The following is a 21,828-nucleotide window of genomic DNA, read 5'->3' on the forward strand; positions in this document are numbered from 1 at the left end:
AGAGTCCCAGTTGTGTGTGACAAGTGATCTTGAACATCTATACACCTGATGGGAACTAGAGTCACATTAAAACTCTGCCAATTCTGTGAACGAGACCGTTATCGCGGTGCCGTTGGTATGGTTCGCAGGAGCACAGACGTCACTACACGTGTTCCTACAGGATATTATAACGGGTGCAATCTACCGAAATGCTATCCTGCAACAATATGTACGACCCTTCCGTGGTGCATATGATCCTACGTTCAATCTAATAGACGATAATACTCGTCCACGCGGGGTGCAAGTGGTAAATACTTGAAACACGAGGATTTCACACGTTTGGAGTGGCTACCACGTTCTCTGAATCTTAATCTGATTGAATATTTCTGGGACGTCCTTGAACAGTGGATTGCATTTCGAAAGTCACCACTCCGGATTCTGGATGACATCTGACGGGTGCTTGTGCAAGACAGTGATGCATTACCATAGAAGTATCACCTTATTCACAGTATGCTGTGCAACCTATATAGCTGTACGGAGTGATCACACCCAGGGTGTCTAATGGAATACCAGAAAGCAAATTCATGACTTTTTCATGACCTTTTTGTTCAAATTTTCATGACCATGGCGATAAAAATTTACCATTAGTAATAATAAACCCCTACCATCAGTGGTGCATCGGAACTATGCGGGTTGCTAGTCTTAAATATCACTTATTGTGAATCTTAAAGAAAGAATCTAAAATTCTGCCGCCTTGTGCTCGAGCACAGAATAGCACTTACCTAAATACGGGCCTGCTCTTACCAGTGAATCACTCTATACTGTATTTGAAGTTTTAATTCTGAGTATAATTATCCATTTAGCAGAAATTTGTCTGAAATTAAGCACTCAGAGAACTGCCCAAAGACAAAACAAATTATAAAAGAAATTCGTTTTTTTTTCAAAAAAAAGATCATCAAATTTAAAATCTGCAAACTCAAACGAATAATATTATTTACATAAGTCTAAAGGCCCAAAAATACACAATTTACATTTCTTAGAAGTAAAGGAATAGCAGATCAGAAAGTTGGACAGTAAAATGTTGTTACTATATTACAGAGACTAGAAGATGAAATGGGGAGCAGCTAGAAGACAGTAAAGTACCAGTTAGCCAGCACTAATTGGTGGGGGAAATTCTCACAATTACTGACCTGATACAACTGTTTCAGTACATGCAGTATGAAGTATAAAAATATACTCTGAGATTTCAGATTTTCATGACCAGTTGGGTAAATAAAGGACTTTTTCATGGCTTTCATGACCACTAAGCAAAATATATTACTTTCATGACCAGTAGACACCCTGACACCTCATACTGAACGTTTCTAGCGGTGTCAAACAGGATCGACGTACACACGACAGTATGAACCCACATGAACTTAATGCCCTAGAGTAACCGTTTGCTATGGTTCTGAGTCATTTGACCTTTAATGTGGTCTATACGTATTTCTCCCACACGTTCGATTTCGCATTTCGGCATTGGTCCCTCCTTTCATCATTCGTGTATCACTTTCGCATGGTATCCAGACAAATATATTTATATCTTTTTTTAAAAAAAAAAACTGTGTGATAAATGGTTGCGCTACAATTGTCTACACTGTGCTAATATTGAAAGGCTATGAAACAAAAACTGAAATATGTATTGTCAAATTAATTTTAATTACAAAAAGAATGTAAGCATAAACAGTAGCTCCTTATTATGGAAAATTCCCCTTCTCTTCCCCAACACAATTCTTATTTGTATACAACCACGCCATATCACATACATTAAATAGACACTTTATCACACACACACACTGAATTCTCACTTAAAAGATAATTTTTAAGTTTTTAAAATCTTTATATAATACTTCGGATCATAATATTTGTATTGTTTTTACTTCTGAGCGAAGTTCACACTGAATATATTTGAATGTTACATGTTATCAACTATGTCACACATTATTCTATCCAATTTACTACACGCTTCGTTTCCAGCGTCATCCTGGTTCGAACTGTCCATATTTTCAAAAGCTTCCGCTGGTATAAGAAGCATCGAGTCCAATTCAGCACTTTCAGGTAACATTTTAATAGCTTCCTGTAAAATTTCCATTACCTGAAATGACATAAATATGATTTACAAGGTTTTATTCAAACAGAACACGCTTTAAAATTAAAAGATTAATTATAACCATGTGATAACACTTGTTCTAAATCGACTAACTGACGCAAAGGAAAAAATCATATATAATTACAAAATGAGAATAATCTTTTATTATATACCTCAGAAATAATCACTTTTGTACGTGTATCAATGATGTTCCTCGACAACAACTGTACGTATGTATCAAAGTAAATTATTTACCTGCCCTTCGTGCTAATCTAGTACAGTGGTTTGCAACCGACGTGTCGCGAAATTTTTGAATTTAAAAATCATGAAGAATTAATTAATAATTAGCTAAAATCAGGGTTGGCAAAAATCATGGTTTTTATTGAAAAAAAAAACTGTTTTTTTGTTTAAACTTTTTTTGGGTTTAAACCAGTTTTTTTTTTTTATTTTGTTTTTTTTGTTTACATAATTTGCTATATGTATTTATATCACATATGGACAGAAATAAGTTTGTTTCGCCTTGGTGGTATTATGCAACAACCAAGCTATGCTGGAAAGTGTCACATAAGCTTAAAGCGGAATCCAAATCGCTTCACGGCTTACATCCGAGAGAAACTGTCCTCCATTTGAACTCGAAACCGGGACTAATTGGCCACAAATGCGATACGTCTGCCGACTCACTCACAAAGGACTCCTGATCCATTATACAGAATTAAATATGGGCAATTTCAAAATACTGCAGACTATAGAAGAATTTAATCCAAGTTAGTTCACTACGACTTTTATTAGTCCAAGTTAAAGAAATACAACGACTTAATTTGCCTATCAGTAAGAAAAGTGAATAAAGATACGAATTATTTCAGTCCACTTTGGCTCTGACCCATTTATACATAAATGGATACCAAAGATACTTCTGATTTCAATAAATGCCTCTCGTGAGGTTTGTATGAACCCCCCACCTCCTCATAAAAGTACGGTATTTCGATATATTTTATTAATAGTAAATGCCTCTCGTGAGATTTGTATGGAACGCCCCCACAAAAGTACGGCATTTCGATGTACTTTATCAACAGTAAACATTATTAAAACGAAACAATATTTAGAATTTTTCTTTGATTGCAGTTGCATAACAATAATAACAAACTATATAAAAATCACAAAAGTAACATTCAGAATCTTATAAATAAAAACAAAACAGAAGTTGCTTTTGTAGTATAATCTCTTTGATTAATGAATGTGGAATTTAGATCTGAATATAATACGCATAATATTCGGAAATGTAACGTGATAATCCACAAATGTGTGTTCATCAAGATTTTACGAATACTTACACTTTAACGAACATTTTTCGTTTTTGGGTTTAAACAAGAAGAAGAAGAAGAAAAAAAGTTAAAATCGAAACAGGATGTACCAGTCAACACCTCCAGCGGCAGCAATAACGCAGTGCTATATAGAGTCATTCTAAAAACTAATTGGTACCACTATTATAATAGATATTATTATTTATAATAATAATATTAAGCAAGTGTGTCGCGATGCCCAGAATGTTCAGTAAAAAGTCTTTCGTCAGTTAAAAAGGTTGAGCACCACTGGTCTAGTGGATAAAGGACCTGCCTTTGTTGCACGGGGTCTTTGGTTTGATTACCAGTGTTAAATTTGAATGCATTATGGGTTCGGATTCCAGCTTAATCTGTACGTCCGCGACTCATATAGCCTAGGTGTTAAAAGGGACGCTAAACTCTAAACCACTCAATCAAATTATTTGCATAATATATGCATTGACTTAAATATGAATATACTTAAGGAACAAATTAGACGTAGCTACTTTGCTTTCAAAATTCTAAACGCTTGCCAGCGTAGCGTAGAAAACAAAGTAAAAATTGTTTTGTTAAGTTTCTAGCATTTTTACTATCAAATGATAGGACGGAAGGTCACATAATCGTGACAATATCGAACTTGAGATTTCAACGAATATGTTTTCATGGGCCGTACATGCCAAAAAAGTACTTGTTCACGTTTATTCATCCGCATATATGGAGGTCTAGATGAAGCACCGGTTAATACAACGAGACCGAATTTTGAAATTCTCTCTATGTCTAACCAATAGAGAATGCTCCAAGAGCATAACCAGAATGAACTTAAAAAGAAGTAACTTTTCTTATTAACTTCTACAGGCTTTATACCAATTGTTCCGTATACTTTATTATTATACTCATTTATTATAATATAGCTATCCATTTATAAATTCCTTGAGTACTAATTTTTTTCCACATGGTTTGTTTAAGAGTTCTGTTCAAACGTTCTACGATTGTTTTACGAAGACTCATGCTCAAAACTGAAAAATTCGCAAAATATCATCTTTCTCTACAACTTACGGTTCCCGAGATATGGCTCCTTAAAACTCCCGAAATATGATTTTTTTTTGTCAATATCTCTGGAACGTAAAGAGTGACGCAAAAAAATCCATCACTTCCTCCAGATAGTATTTGATCCTCTATCGAATGGAGGACTCAAAATTGAAAAATTCGCAAATAACAGACACACACAGACATAAAAAATTCAGTAACAAACTTTTTTAAGTTCGTTGAAAATAAAGGTAATTTAGTGAACGGTAAAAATCGAGATTCACGCATACATTTTGACCACCCACAACCCTCCCCCTTACGCACTGAAATTAAACACATGATTTTTTTTTTTTTTTTTTTTTTTTTTAAGCAGCAGTTCGAGGTAGCTGATAACTATATCCAAACGATTCATTTCAAACGATTCAGCTACGTTTCCGTGATGCAATCGTAAATAAGGTCTTCTTCATTTTTAAATTATGATGATGATGTATTCTATAGCCTTCATTAATAAATGCTTATGAACAAGTTCCTTAGTACTATGAATGCAATATCAGGTTTGAGCTTATATATATATATATATATATATATATATATATATATATATATATATATATATATACACGCACACTGGTGTCCAAAAAGATAGCATAATTAAGAAAAATGGGAACACACAATGGGAACAGCGGCATACAGCCGTCACAGAACAGTGCGATCAGAACTGACCTTGCCACACAGAAGAAAGCGTGCTGAAGGTCATACAAGGGCTGCTGGAGGAAGGGAAGAGAAATGCCCGAAGAAGAGCTGATAACAACACACCATGCCACACCACAGTCGATTGCTGAGTCGTGTGCAAAGCAGACGTGTTGGCAATCGTGTTACTGCGTCGTGAAGGCTTCAACATGCCACGTGGACTCACATTAGACCTTGTCTTGCGGGGCAGGATAATCGGACGGCTGGAAGCTGGGCAAACTTAAACGGAGGTGTCCAGAACACTGCACGTAAAACAAAGCGCAATCTCATGGCTGTGGCACAGGTTTCAAACCACCGGCAACATCGCACGTGCACCAATTTTGGGTCGCCCAACAGTCACAACCCCTTGACAGGAGCGGTATCTGTCGGTAAGAGCACGTCGGACTCGGTCGATGTCAGCACAGCAACTGTCATCAGAGCTTGTAGCTGCTACAGGAGCACGTGTTTCAAGACAAACGGTGTACCGGCGACTGCATGAGGTTGGTCTTTACGAAAGACGTTCCGTCGTGTGTGTCCCTCTCTCTCGTGTGCAGCGCAGAGCCTATTTGAGGTGGAGCCAAAAACACTGGCACTGGACACCATGGAACAGTGAGGTCACGTTCTGTTCTCGGATGAGTTGCGATTCAGCTTGCAGTCAGATTCTCGACGGACACTGATATGGAGAGAACAGGGGACGCGCCACAACCCGCAGAACATCATTGAAAGGAACCAATTTGGCGGTGGGGGTGTGATTGTTTGGGCAGGCATCATGCTGAATAGCCGTACTGACCTACACGTCATTCAGGGCGGTACTTTGACTGGCCAGAGGTACCGTGAAGAGGTGCTGAAACCGTATGTAAGATTGTTTCGGTGTGCAAAATGAAATGAAATCTTTAAGTTTTATGTCCCACAGATATGCCGGTCAGGCTAAAGGAAACGGTGATTATGAGAAATGAGTGAAATGGTGGAATGAAGAAAGTGGGAGGAAACGGGAGAACCCCGAGAAAACCCAGGAGCATGGTGTTTGTCCACCACAAAGTCCACACGACGCGAGCTGGGATCGAACCAGGGACCCCAACCACCAGACGTGAACGCTCTACTGACAACCACCAGACGTGAGCCACCGCGTTCCCATGTTTTGGGGTGCAGTTGGACCATCATTCATATTCATGGATGGCAACGCACGTTGCCATCGGGCAGGTGTGGTGGATGATTTTTTGGAGGAGGAAGATATTCAACGCATGCCGTGGCCTGCACGATCCCCAGACACGAATCCAATAGAAATGTCTGGGATGCATTGGGGAAGGCGGATTCCAGCCCGAAAACCCCCACCACGAACGATTCCGGACCTGTGTATTGCCCTTCGGGTGGAGTGGCCAAGGATACCGAGGGACCTCATCAACGAAGTGATCGGAAGCATGGAACGACGTTGTGCAGCCTGTGTACCCGCGTGGGGTGACCACACGCCTTACTGATGCTCTTGATCTACTACAAACTCATTTGTTTTCTCGCCACACACTTTGGGTCATTTTCAACCATGGTAAGTTTTGTCAAATATAGGTGTTGGGACTGTGTGCTGTGTGTCTTCTTCCCTTCTACACTTTTTTCACGCATGTGTCCACGTTTTGGATGCCTAGGATCAGTCAGGTATGTTTGGTTCACGTGGACTAGGATTCTGCTATCTTTTTGGACACCAGTGTACATATAGGGTATCCCAAAAGCTCCCTGGCAAAGGGTAACCATTATTATCAGAGTCACAACAAAATGTAAGAGGAAAAAACCATATCTAAAATGAAGAAATGTTTTAAATCCGACGAGTCGTTTGAGTTGTCACAACATGAGTGAATGAAGTTACTGTTTGAAATGGGGGCTAGCCATCGACATCTTAGCGTAAAAAACCGTAATTTCATTCACTCATGTTGTGGGACCAGGTAAATGACAACGTTGCAAATTCATTTCAAATTGAGCGCATAAAGAATGTACAACCAAAGAGTTTGTCCAATTTAAAAAGAAATCTTCACTTTAAACTGAAAATATCATACTACCTTATCAAGATGCTTCTGGAATCGCTGTGCTGTTTCAATGCGTTGACGTCGCTGTAATTCCATCATGACCCGAAGTGTCTCTCTGGCCTGATGAGGTCGAAATTCATTCAGCAAATGATGCATGTGTATAAACAACAGGCTGAGATCTTCCACTTTTTCAGCTCTACGAGGGGAGTCGGGACAACGAACTAAGAGATCAAGCAAGTCCAAAAAATTCACCAACAGAGAGTGATTCAGCTTACGCAATTCACGGCGATGGTCAAAATGTTGAGGGTAAAGCCTCTTAATACCCTGCAATAAGAAAAATCGTATTACACACACACACACACACACACAAAAAAAAAAAAGGTAAAATTGAATGCTTGGTATAGAAAGATGTATTTATAAGGAAAAAATTTCTTCTGCCAACATAATAATATAATAATAATAATAAATGATCAGCGAAAAAATGAAACGTAAAATTAAGTAATTTGTCACAGGACAATAAGCAGCATTCATCGCATTCGAAAATGATAATTCCTTCACTAAAAATGAAAATTTATGCCATTTAGAAAAGATCTGTACTGGTTAACCTTAAGATTACAGATAAAGTATACGGGAGCCACAACACACGAGTAAATATATAGAAGTCATGCACTTATGCCTTATAAACTCGTATTCAATTAGCAAACCTTTGTTTAAAAAAGACACACATGAAGTTCAGAAGATCCAGCATATTTTAATAATACCGTCTCGGAACTTAAATGTATCTTTACCTTAAGGCGCACAACGAACACTTCGAATAGCGCTCGCTCAATGTCTAAATTCTGTGCTACTCGACATCACTAAGCTTGGTCTCTACAATTCTTCGTGCCTCATGTAACATATCCACTCATGAACCGTTCCAGCTCAAATCAATACAATTAGAAGACAAAATTTACCTTACCATCTTAGATTGTCATGAAATTCTGCACAGGTGTATCATTCATATAGGCTAAGAAAAAAAATACCAAATTTCATCTTTATATATATCAACCAATATTGAAGATAGGGCTATGTAAATTTTTCTAAAAAAAATTTCCAAAATAGCATGTTTAATGAATTTTGAAATTGGAATTGCAACTCTCCTAATTGGGCTAGAGAGCTGGTTGGAGTGTCGTTTTACAGCATTTCTCATGCTCTTTCCTGTTGTATACAACAACATATATGCAAATACAGAATTTGTTTCTTCAAAATCAAAATCAAAATTTTTCTAAAAGTACATATTTTAAAATCTCAAAATTCGTAGTGGACGTTCTGACAAAAGTGAATCTTGTAACTCCCGATGGAATAAGTTATGTTTTCCTTGAAAATGATGTATGCCGAACAAATGTGGCTTTCTCAAACTTCAAATGATAGTACTACTCATTGAAAAGTTTTACTATGGACTCAACTATACTCTTTCTTCAAGTAAGTGTTTATTTTTATTTTCACAGAAATGTAAAATTTAGAATTCTTGTGTAATTACCCTACGTACAAAGTATTCTTGAAAAATCAAGTGTTAGTTCTGTATTAACAATGAACCCATTATCATCCCAAATTCATATTTTCCCAGGTACTTTACAATAATATTATCTATTCACGGAATTTCAAAATTTTAAAATACGTACCTTTGGAAAAATTTTGGAAAAACAAATTCTGTATTAGCCTATATGTTGTTGCATACAACAGGAAAGGAAATGAAAAATGCTGTAAAATGACACCTCAACCAGCTCTCTAGCTCAATTAGGAGAGTTGTAATTCCAATTTCAAAATTCATTGAAAATGCTATTTTGGAGATTTTCTTCAAAATTTACATAGCCCTATCTTCAATATTGGTTGATATATAATGTTGAAATTTGGTATTTTTCCTAATCTATCTAGAGGGCATCTAGGTATTAAATTTCATTAAAATTTGAGATTGTGAGGTTAAGCCACTGTGTTGAATTAATATGGAATGATCCTTCTGTGCTACTCGAAATCACTAAGTTTGGTTTCTACATCTCTCCGTCCCTCATGTAACATATCCACTCATAGAAACATTCGTACCGGTAAATCGAAAGTCACTAAAAGAATAGAGCCCTTCCCACGGGTCTCGTAGCTCGCGCATGAGTCTTGTATTTGATTCCCGGTAAGAGAGCACAAAGAATTAATCAATCTAATTTTCATTAATCACCCATCTCTTTTTTGAACAAAGGAAGGGGGGGGGGTCTCTTTTAACGCACTACGTTATGATTTTCAGGAAAATACTTACAGACACGGATGGCATTTATCAACGGCTCAGGAGCCCGTATTGTGATTTATAGTGAGCCGTTGTAAAGCACTTCGTTTATGCGTATACCCACAGTTGCTGACGCGCCTGCTCCCTACCGATGCACCCTCTCGCTACTGCTCAAGCCCCCTGCTGCTCTCCTGCTATGATTCGGTTAGATAGCATTCGTGGTTTTTAGTGGCTACCTAGCACAAGTTGATTTGTGTTTTATGCACTGTAGTTTTCATACTATACGTCCGCAGTATATTTATACTCATCACAGTTACAAATAATGAACCATAATCACTACCAAGTGACTTGGCGGAGAAACTAAATAATACCCTATAGACACATTTGTACTCGTTCTCTTCAAATACTCTTACCCCTACTACTAACGGAAATTCGTTAGCAGAATGTTAGTTATTCCATTAAACCCCGCCAGCTTTTCAACATGACAGTAATCACTAATGACTAGGTCAGATTAGCTTAGGTTACTTTTACTTATGTAATATATATGTTTGGACCGGCAGAGATTATCGGAACTTAATCCTTATTTTCTACGGCATTAAAAAACTTTTATATTTACGATATTTATAATCATCTTTGTGGTATCTCCTCCACGAACTTCACCTGCACCTAACATAAGTAAAATTGTGTCGGTCGATGCAACTGCTAAATTCGAGTAGCATCTAGAAACGTAACTTGCATAAAAACAATCCTTAACTCACTATTGTAAAACGAACAGATTAAGAATACGGGGACGATAGTGTAACTTCATACCTTCTATTTTCTTCTACGGTTGGTGAATAACATTTGCAATACCGGTAAGTAAAAGTGCGGGGTGCCACCTGAAATAATTGTTTAAAAAATATCACTAATTAGGCCTATTTCTAATGCTTTCTAGACTCATATCCTTGTAGCAACTCTGCACAGACTTACATTATATGCTATATCTGACGGCAAAAATTCTATAAATAACGTGTCTACACATTTATATGCCACAAATTATATCTCTACAAAACTATATGCTGTCAGACGGATTACCCCTTAAAAAATCACGTCATAGGCAGTCACAATAAGCTACAAATGCATCTTTTCCGGTTCAGGGTCGAGCAAAGCTGGAAGGCTCGAGTGCAATTGCTTGTCTGTAGGAAGCAGGCGCGTTAGCGAAGTCGGATATAGTCATGATGACAAGAGAACTGTGATAAAAATTTACCAACTTATGATAGCGGTTCTCTACAGGCATTAGTTCCAAAGTAATGAACCACAATTTGAACGTTATTTCTATGTACAGAGACTAGTTACCGCTTTTTCGTTTACATGAATAAGTTCTTTATTCCTTACTGTTCTTTTGTGAATTAGTAAATTTTAATTAAAAAGTCCACAGTATTTTATCACTACTACTTCGCTGCTTGTATTATTGGGTCATTTCTGTAATCAGTGTAAACTACTGTATATGACCACTAACCTGATTTTCAAGAGGCCTAATTATGGCATCATCAGCATTAAACGAATTCCCAAACATTGAGTATGTGTCATGAATTGGTGGCGGCGGTCGTGGTGCCCTTCCTCTCCTGACATTTTCATCTGTATATTGGCTTATGTACTGTGCAGGCGGCAGCGGTAGAGAGCTTACTTGACTCGTTTCCGAGGATGCCATTGTACATGGAAAGGTCTTACTTCCTAATACATACAATGTTTAGCATCACTCGTTACCGATACTTTAGACAAAGACTCTTGTATATTTATTTTTTTACAATAATTTTCACAAACATTAATATAAAATTACCACTTGCCGTACAACACGCCTATCAAACAACTTTCTACTCTCCCATGCCAATGTATCCAACTAATATCTTAAAATTTCTCTAGTGAAAACAAATTCTTCTTCTTCTTCTTCTTCCTCAGCATTATCATCATCATCATCATCACCATCATATTATTATTATTATTATTATTATTATTATTATTATTATTATTATTATTATTATTATTATTATTATTATTATTATAGAATAGAATAGAATAGAATAGAATAGAATATTTTAATTGTCGTTAAACAACATTTGTTGCAATAGACAAAGTCAAGAGAGTACACAAAATATGGTCTATACATTGAATGTATAGGTACATAACAAGTCACTTTTTATTTTTTAATTCTTTCTCAAATTCTAAAACGCTATACCCAAGCTAATTCAATGAGCCAAGATTTACAGCGTTTTTCAAAGTTTCTATTACACATATCACGAATTTCTGTAGGTAGAAGATTATACATCTTAATCGCAGTGTATTTATAACTCTTCTGTGTTTTACTTAACCTGAAATATAGTGTATCGAGGTCGTCTAGGTATCTTGTGTTATAGCAATGAATTTTATTTCGGGTGCTATTTTCCAAGTTTTCTTTAATATACATGAGACAGCTATATATATACATTGAGGGCACTGTCATGATTTGCATCTCTTTAAAGAAAGGTCTGCAAGACTCATTATCACGTAGTCCCTTTAACACTCTTATTTCTTTTTTTTCTTTCTTTTTTTTTTTTTTGCCATTTAAAGACGGTTTGCGCACCAGTTGAATTACCCCATAATAATATACCGTAGAGCAATAGGGAATGAAAGAAAGCATAATAAGCTGACAGAAGTATTTTTTCACTAACAACAGTTTTTAGTTTATGTAATAAATACAAGTAGGGCTATATACAAAAATAATATATTATTTTATATAAGAAACCGTTATCACGACTCACTTATCTGCTTTCGATTTCGAGTCATTTTGAAAATCGGCATTTATTTTCGCGTTTCTAAACAGCTGAAAACGGAAAGCCACTAGGTGACTTGTGATAACGGTACCTCACGCAAAATAATATTGTCTAGGGCGCTCTTGTTCCATATTTCAATTATATTTTATCTATTTGAAGATATCCCATAATTACTGTAAAATTAGCGGTATTTTAATTTCGCCGGGATGAAAACTCTTAAACCAATGAAAGGCGATATACTTTCTTCAGTGTAGATGTAGAGGGACCATCGATGCGCAATTGTGAATGCGCAGAAAGCGTCAAGTCGTTGGCAGCGGACCAATGAATGAAAACGGGCTGATTTTCATGCAAGAGTCCGTTGTTGCGTTCGTTGCTCGTGACTTCTATGTGTAAAAAATGAAATGAAATCTTTAAGTTTTACGTCGCACGGTTATGCCGGTTAGGCTAAAGGAGACGGTGATGATGAGAGATGAGTGAAATGGTGGAATGAAGAAAGTGGGAGGAAGGGGGAACCCCGAGAAAACCCACGAGCACGGTTTTTGTCCACCACAAAGTTCACTTGGCGAGAGCAGGGTTTGAACCCAGGACCCCAAGCACCAGAGGTGAACGCTCTACCACTGAGCCACCGCGCCCCCTTACCACTTTGAAGGGAATAAGTGTTTCGGATTTCCAAATCAGTAAATGTATTTTTGCCAATCAAAGGTTTCATACTTTTTGAACACACCTCGTATAACCAATTGGTCATTTTTCGTTCAATTGTAACATAATAAAAAAAGGAGTCTAGAAGAGTCTCTGTTGAGGTGAGATCTTTCGAGTAAAAAGCTTCAAGAATGGAGACTGAGATTGCTAGGATATTTAGAACGAAGAAAGAATGAGTGTTGGAAAGAGAAAGCTGAAGAGAAAAGATAAAATGAAGAGGGGAAGAAGCAAAATTACATGAAAGATCAAAATACAAGACTATTTGAGGAGATGGGATGGAAAATAGAGGACTCCCATAATAGAGAGCGGAGGAAAACAATTAAAGACGGGAACACTGATTTCAGATAAACATGAAAAAGAGGAGGCCCAAAGAAGAAGAATGACATTACATAATAGTTATCAGTAATGCCCACCCATTTAATGCTATATTCTATCGGTTGGCAATACTGGGCTAATAAAATCAAATAACAGTATATTCATAGAGTTAAGATTCAGTTACGGCGACACATGTTGAATTATATTAATTAAAGAATGAAAAGAAAATTAAAATAAATAAATAAATTTTGCATCTTGTTGGTGAAATTTTCTGATAACTACAACTTCTAGATTGAAGTTGGCTAACTTCCGTTGAAGTTAATTCACAAGTTCCGAAAACAATTGAAGTACCAACCCGTACCAGGAAATCTGACGGGAAGGTTCTAAAGCAGTGTGTGGAGTTAATTTTTTCTTAATTTTTAACAAAGTTCGTGCGTTCATATAATGTTTTTAACGTTGTGCAAGGTCTACTCATCTTGACAAAATATTTCGTCGGGCTCAAAGTAAGTATATTTTGTGATCAAACATCTGTATGTTGTTTTGTTCACGAACAGGTGTCAAACATTTTCTCTTTCAACCAGCAGGTAGCAATCCTTGAACTGGCCTTCACGTCAGTCTGTGCTCAATGAAGTAACACCTGATTTATTTCAACAAATGAACCATGCAAGAAATATACAAAATAGATCAATGTACTTAATAGTGTTCAACATTATGTAATGTTTTGTCAATATTTAATTAGTTTATATTAATATTGCAATTAGGGCATCAAACTTGGTAAAGTTCAGGAAGTTTTTCAAGTGTATTAACTGCTAATGGAGTAATGAAAATTGAAATTCTAATTAATAAAGACTATGCTATTTGCCCTTGACATTAGCTATTTACTATAAAACTAATTTATTATCGTAGTTTGAGTAACAATAAAAGATTTTGAATTAGTATGTTCATTAATTGGTTTGTGTCCCAGTTTACGTATTTGCCTAGAAAGCGCGCTGTTTCTTGTTTTTTATTTTTAAACAAAAATATTTATTTTGTAAAGAGAAATGATTATCTTATTATTGATCCTTAAATATTAGCCAAATGTCATATCTGAATAATAGTTTTCGAACATTTCTATATCATGATCACAGTAATTATTCATGCAAATAGTGTGTTCATGTAAATCGAATGTTATTATTAGCTGTTGCTTGCTCTATGAATCCTAAAAACACGATTATTGGGCTAGTATTTGGTAACCGGGTCTAATCTCAGACTAATTGGATTGAGTAATTGTTTTTCACAAACTTTCGGCACAACATTTATTTGACTCAGTAGGTACCATGCTCAGTTTTCATAACTATTCAAGAGAATAGAAGACTTTTATTGCCTTCATACAATGTATGTTGCAATAGACAATAGACGTATATAAAATCAGTTTCCCCGTCTCAGTATACACTTATCATGCAGGTTTACTTTTGGCGCACCACTGGAAATAATTGGTTGAAAGAATATAATTCTTTCACAGATTTCCTTCTTATTGTCCCATAAAAGATTTGCAGTGGGCGATATGAGCATATCTCATTTTTGTATAGATAAAATTCAAGGGGGCCTCCAGGAGTATTTGTTCAGAAATTAAAGTTATTTTATGATTTACGTATAAATACTGTTTCTGAATGTATGGCATAAAAACTACAGTGCAAAAACCGTAAACCACCTGTGCTAGGTAGTTCCTAAAAAGCACGAATGCTATCTAACGGAGTCAAGGCAGGGCGAACCTAGTAGGTCCATTTCCTGTTGGAATGTGTCCGAAGAGAGCAGGCGCGTCAGCGATGGTGGGTATACGTATAAGCGAGGATACAGTAGTGAAAAGAAGTGGGTTTAGGAAATGATACAGGTTTCAATAGTACTTTCCATGGTTTCATGCTAGTAGCGTTTCGGTTGTAAACATAAAATAAAGCTTGTGTAAACTGTGCAGAAATACACTGCCTATGGAAAATACGTAGCATTTTAATATTATCTTTTATAAGCATACACTTTTATCCGTCGTGAAGCACTTGTGGGTATTTCCATGGTAGCTGACGTTACGTTATGATGTATGTTTTGAAGGATACTAACCACAAATAAACTTATAAGCTCCGCTCTTTCTCAAATAAGTAACACTGTCATATTTATGCGATAGTTACCAAATATCATCATTTTATATGATATAACAAACCTAGGAGAAAATGAAATACTGTAATAACTCATGTTACAAAATTTTTCCCTACATTTAGAGGCTGTGATTTTTTAGTAAATTTTCTTTTGTCCTGGCATAGCTATGTGCATGACATTACTATGTAGGAAAGAAACACGTAATTTGATTATGGCAAAATCTTAAAATTTTTATTTACATTTTATGACAATTTATTTTAATGAAATATGCACAGAGTCCGGTGTTACATTTGTCAACGACATTTTATTATCAAATATAAGCAATATACGTCTATAATAACTTGAAATAAGCACGGTTAATTAATATGAACCTTGAACTTATTCTTTACTTTACGAAAAGGCTTCATATTAACATATCAGTTACGTGAAATTTTCCTTGGGATACCGACATAGAAGAAAAAAATCTACATTATTATGTGTAAATCAAAATCTAATTTCTAACATTTTTTAAAAGTAAAAACACGTACTTCTTTATAAGTATAATATCTTAAAACTCTACATCTCTTTTATGTAATTTTCTTATTAAATCTGTAATATATTTTGTTCCCTTTCGTATGAATGTCAGGAAAACGTAAAAGCTCTACTATTTGGCTTGATGTTACATGAGTTATATCATTTTCGTGTACTTTGAAAAGTTTATTGTTCTCAGCACATTTCAGACACACAACTTTCACGTCGAATAACTTATCAACATCACTCTGCCATATAGCATCATAGCTTTTTTAAATTTAGTAAACTCAGCTAACACAAAACATCCACTTTTGATTTCTCCAATATCTTGTAAAGGATTATGAATGGACTCGGAGTTGTCTGTAGTTGTCTGTGCCAAAATCATCGCTGGAATCGTACACCGAGTGGTATATTGAAAGTCTGCGTTTAGGGTTGAGTTTTGGTGTGTTCTCTAAGTTGGAAGATGATGGTCCAGGTTCAGTACTTGTTCTCGTTTCATTTTTAGCAGTGATGTTTTTTTAGTCAATGCATAAATTTGAATTACGTTTTTCCGTGTCATCATTGCATGAATTTTTGAAATGCCTGTTATCGATTTTGGTTCTTCAAATGTATTTAAAATGTCCATTTCACTATTCAGTGTGTTAATTTTATCAGTCGATATGTAAATAACATGGACATTGCTGACTTCCGTGGCCACTTTTTAGAAATCAAATGCGCTGTCAACGATATCTTTATTCGTCAGTACTGCTAGCCGCACTTGTCTCTTTAGTGATCATCCAATGGCATCAACAGGTCCCTTTCCATGGCAAAACTGGCTGAACCTGCGCTCTATACACAGCGCATCATTCGCATATGAGCATAAATCTTCTCATTCCTCACAACATATGTATATGTCCCTTTACAGACACAAGTGAAAGACGTCTTGATTAAAATAATAATAAAAAAAAAATCGACAAGGGGTATCATAAAGGGGAGATTTTTTCGATTATTTTTCTCAGTATCTCGCACCGTTTGCAAGATTTGATCCTACTTGCGGTTGGAGTTTCTAATTCATGTATGACCAGTGTTTTCTTTCTTCTTGCATGCAGTATGTAATAAGTAAATACATTACATATACAATTAATTATAATGTCAGTTATATATGGTGTTCATTGGGCAAAACCCACAAAAAATAAAGATTTCGAGAAATGGTTATCCTTCCTTTTTCATTATTATTTGGCCATGAAACAAACGTCTGAGACATATACAACCCCAATATACAGCAGTGTGGTGTTGGAATGTATAATGCATAGGATATGATGCTTTAGATTTTTTTTTTTTTTAATTTCAACGCTTCCAGTGCACCCTTAAAAAATGTAATAAAGAAATAATGGTCATTTTTTTTTAATATTATATTAGAACTGGACAATCTACGCAAAATTTCCGATCGATCAGTGAAAACGTCATCTTTCTAGAGCCTGTAGTTTCCGAGATCTCATTGTCGAAAGGATTGACCATAAACATATAAACGTCCTTAACATATAGTTTAAAAGAACTCGGAAGATGGAACCACAATTCTATTTTAGAGAAGGCGCATTAAAATACAAAGGCTTTGAACAATAATTTTATATCATAAACTTTATGAAAAAGATACTTTATGAAAAAAGTTAACTAATTTAGACTATTTAAAGTACAAATACTTAAAATATTTGTCTCTGTTAAACGTGAAATCACACATAACCATAAATGAAAGATTTGAAAGCTAAAATTATAGGGTGGAACTCACGCGCTTTTAATTGCTGTTGTAGTATTTTAATAGGTAGATAATTTTAAATAATTTTTATTTTATGTTTCTCTTCAAGTACAGGTAGCCTAGAAGCAATAAACTTATTTTTAAATTGTGAAGAAGGACCATCTGACCACACCCTGACTTCTCGTATATCAGTTGGAATCCTTTCAAAAATTATTTACGTGTATGTTGCAATGATATTTTTTGTATGATCCAAATTATCTGAATCTATTACATATGGGACCTGATTGTTTTAGTTGCAAATGCTACATGTGAATAGCGAGACTTGTTGTTGTTTTCAGTGGTAGCTTTGTATTTCCTGTTGTACAGTGCAGGTGTAATTCTCGGAAACTTCTACCTGGACAAGAGCAATGTTAGGTTGTCAGAGTGCGGTCACTTTGGTAACTTTTGGCTTGCTCTCTTTTCGTGTAAGAATGTTCACAAAAGGAATTCATGTACCCTTCTAGTTCGCAAATCTTCTCCTTTTCTTATATTCTCTGAATTCTCTCTCCACACAAAGCACTTCACGTCATATTTATCATAGATTTCCCTCAGCGGAGCTGGTATCTCAGTTTTTAGTTTGTCCGTACTATTCACAGACTGCCTCATCCAACACATATCAGAAGGTACTTCACACAAAAAGTTGTTCCGAAATGATTCACTATATTTAAGAAATGGTGGTAGCATTATGTAATGAATTCACTGCAGAAATAAATTGTACTTGCATAGATATACATTGTGAAGCAATTTATTTGAAAGTTTGACATGTTTAGGTCTTAATTCACTAAATTTGCTTTTACCCATCTTCAGATCATCATTTTCTGCACAAAACAGGGCATGAGTCTTACGAATTAACGAAAACAAGTACCGTGCTTGTAATTTTTTAAAATTTTTTTATTCCATTGATATCTTCTAACTGTTACATCTTTTTACCTAGGTGCTTGTCGACTTCTTCACTTAAAACAGTTCTCCGTGCTGTTTTTTCTGGCTTTCAGATGTATATTAACATGATAAAAGCATTAATTTTTAATGATCCATATATAATTTTTAATGATATATATATATATATATATATATATATATATATATATATATATATATATATATATATATATATATATATATATATATATATATATATATATATATATATATATATATCGTGATTTCATAATTAAGTAAGCAATCTCACAATAAGCAATATCACATGTAATGTTCTGAAACTTATGTCGGTTGAACGCAACAACTGGGTAACTCACGCTACAATATTTGAAATGTCGATATTTTGAGTATAAATAGGGTTATAAGTAAAAATACATCTTTTGGTTCAATATTTCTGGATTATTACATGGAAGTTAATTTAGAAATTAAAATCATAGTTTAGATGAAGATTACATAAAAAGTTTTTCGTAACTCACGTTACTCTAAGTATCTATCTATTAAAATGCTACAATAGCAGTACCAGCGTTTTTTTTTTTTTTTTTTTTTTGAAAGTTAGCTAGCTATGGTGTAGCTAGCACACATTGCAAGGGCTACACCCTTTATTAGGGAAAGAGATTTTACATTATTATGGGGGAAAAGGGAACTTCCGTTGGGCAGAGACATTTAATTAACTTTATTAAACATCCATATGTTTTTTTTTTTTTTTTTTTTTTTTAATACGTGAGAAGGACCTGTTAGTACTATGTGGGTTTACTGTGCATGATATGAAGGTGAGATATGGGCCGGGACTTGTGACGTGCTGAGGATACTAATGATGTTATAGTCCGGATGATCTGGAGGTACAGTATATTTAGATAATGCGAAAAGCAGTGAGAGAGGTGTAGGCGTGTGGCGATGACTTTGAGTGTAGGGAGCGTCGCTGTAAACGGTTTCAAAAAAGAGAGCGTGTTCGCTGTCATAGTGTTGAGTGATATATTTAATACGAAGAGCTTCGATATGGTAAAGAAGGTGAGGAAATGTGACGTGGTCGTACAGTTCACGGGTTTGACTTGGTAATTTAATGCGGTAGGCTAGGCGGAGAGCATGTCGTTCCATTATTAACAGCTTTTCGTAATGTTTGCCCTTGCTGATATCCATGAGGTGAAACCACACGTAAGAACGGGTCGGAGGAAGACCATGTAAGTGTTGATGACCGTAGAAGAATGGAGACGTTTAAGTAAATTTAATCGATTTTTGGCTTTGCTTACAACGGTAGCGAGGTGTGGACGCCATGTAAGATGGTGATCAAATGTTATACCCAAGTATTTCACTGTCTTTGAGTGCTGTGTGGCAGCATCATTGACGGTAAGGGCAAGACGAGCTGGGTTTCGATGAACTCGTGATCGACGTTTTGGTGGAATAAAGACTATGGCCTGAATTTTGGTTGCGTTTATTGTTAAGCGCCACGTCCGATACCAGTCGTTAAACCGACGGATAGCTTCATTCATTGCAGTGTTTATTTGAGAGAGAGTTTTTGCTAACGCCAGGAAAGCCGTGTCATCAGCGTACTGAATATTTTGAGGTAAGAACGGCATGACGACATAAAGCAGACACAGAAGTGGGGAGAAGGCAGAGCCTTGCGGAACGCCGCTATGAAGAAAGATAGAATAAGAGACACTGTCATTGATATAGATGTAAGCCAGGCGGTTTGTGAGGAAATTATAGGTGAAGCGGATGTATGTGATAAGAAGACGGAAAGACAGAAGCTTGAATAGGAGTCCCATGTGCCATACTTTATCAAATGCCTTTTCGAGATCGAATAAAACTAAACAGGCAGGCTTGGAAGAATTGTAATGATTAGTGATCATGTTGGTGAGGCGAAGTAACTGATCGTTAAAACTATATCCTGGTCGGAAACCAGCTTGATGTAAAGGTAGCAAATTTTTCGCTGTTAAGTGAGTGTGAAGTCTTTTGACAAGGGTGCGTTTCAATATTTTACTAAATGTCGGAGTTAATTGTATGGGCCTGTAAGATGATACGGAATTTAGTGGTTTGTGTGGCTTAGCAAACATGAGTGTTTTGGAAGTCTTCCACTGTATATATAATGTTGCGGAGCTGGCATAGGAAACTAATCATATTGTATTAATATGTACCATCGTTGTATGTAAATACAAGCCTGACTTTCTTATTTGTTCTGATAAAGATAACATATCGTTATGACTGAAATCATAAACAAACAGTATAAAAAGAGAACTTTTGATAACAGTTAATTAGTTCATGCGTTATATCTATTAACTTACTTAAGAAGGTCATTAAAAAAAAAAAAAAAAAAAATCAAACGTCCCAAAATTGTAATGCTGAGATGCATGATGATAATGGAATGATGAAAGTGGAACGAAACAGAAGGACCTGAGAAACATACAGTGTTTGTCTTTTACAAGGTCCATTTGGGACGAACACATGAGGAGCTGGGATCGAACCAGGGACCCCATGCACCAGAGGTGAGCGCTCTACCAGTGAGCCACCGCGACCCCTTGAGGGATCAATGGACGCATAATTCAATAATAATAAGAAGAAACTTCGTTAGGATGGTTGCATTACCTAAGGAAAACCAAGCAAAGAAGTGCGGTGATCACAGAAACATTAGCCTTATTTCCCTTACTGGAAAGATTATTGCACGCTTACTGAACAGGCTACTGAAAAGTAAGATGGAAGAGATGTTGGAGGAAGATCAATTTGGATTCCGGAAAGAAAGAGGCACCAGAGAGCAGATGAGAATTATATGAGAATGAGTCCTTGATGTAAAGGAAGAGTTCTATTTGTGCTTCATCGACTGGCAAAACAGTTTTCGATTGGGTCATTCACAGACAAAGAATATATATTCTTTGTTTGTGGGGTCAATTGGACTAATCTTCTAAACATACTAAAGAAATCAGGGTTAGCTGGAGAGACGGACGACTCTTTCGCAACCTGTACTAGGACAACGAGTGAAGTTGCGCTTGAATGAAGGAGAAACCAATAGTGTGGAGATTGGAAGAGGAGTCAAACAAGGATGTAGTATGTCGCCCCAATTATAAGCATGTGTGTAAAACGTTAAATAATACGTAAGTTTTTTTTTTTTTTTTTTTAAGCTACACGTATTCTAATTTGATCCTTCCATATTTTTAGATTATAGAAGGAAACTGATGCAAACTAGGGAAGTGTTACTAAGGAAAATGCCAGAGAGAACCGAAATCGTATAAAAATTACTACGTT

General features: G+C 35.9%; 2 protein-coding genes across 4 annotated transcripts in view; one reads left to right on the forward strand and one right to left on the reverse strand.

Annotated features, from left to right (window-relative positions):
* Positions 1 to 1,640: 1,640 nt before the first annotated feature.
* MED7 (mediator complex subunit 7) lies at positions 1,641 to 11,326 on the reverse strand. Its single transcript, XM_081737806.1, has 3 exons — positions 10,943 to 11,326; positions 7,227 to 7,517; positions 1,641 to 2,113 (listed from the first exon to the last, which is right to left on the reverse strand). Exons 1-3 carry the CDS (start codon positions 11,132 to 11,134, stop codon positions 1,934 to 1,936), a joined length of 663 nt encoding a protein of 220 aa, XP_081593932.1. The 5' UTR covers positions 11,135 to 11,326; the 3' UTR covers positions 1,641 to 1,933.
* Positions 11,327 to 13,513: 2,187 nt separating this feature from the next.
* The window catches only part of Btk (tyrosine-protein kinase Btk29A), a 950,018-nt gene continuing 941,703 nt past the window's right edge, over positions 13,514 to 21,828 (forward strand). For 2 of the 3 annotated variants that reach the window (XM_081737807.1, XM_081737809.1), the window contains exon 1: positions 13,833 to 13,936. In XM_081737807.1, coding sequence (XP_081593933.1) covers positions 13,909 to 13,936 — 28 coding nt within the window. In that variant the 5' untranslated portion in view covers positions 13,833 to 13,908. Of the gene's footprint in view, positions 13,751 to 13,832; positions 13,937 to 21,828 lie in introns of those variants that run through there. The other variant, XM_081737808.1, reaches the window with a different exon arrangement.

Source organism: Thermobia domestica, chromosome 14, assembly GCF_964235325.1.
Source record: "Thermobia domestica chromosome 14, izTheDome1.hap1.1, whole genome shotgun sequence".
NCBI lineage: Eukaryota > Metazoa > Arthropoda > Insecta > Zygentoma > Lepismatidae > Thermobia > Thermobia domestica.

Bases quoted from the DNA above. Each gene is read 5' to 3' on its own strand.
- MED7 (XM_081737806.1), bottom strand. From the start codon at position 11,134: ATGGCATCCTCGGAAACGAGTCAAGTAAGCTCTCTACCGCTGCCGCCT. The intron at 7,518-10,942 runs GTTAGTGGTCAT...TTCTTATTGCAG, and splicing joins TTAGGCCTCTTGAAAATCAG to GGTATTAAGAGGCTTTACCC. The intron at 2,114-7,226 runs GTAGTATGATAT...ATGTCATTTCAG, and splicing joins TCCAGAAGCATCTTGATAAG to GTAATGGAAATTTTACAGGA.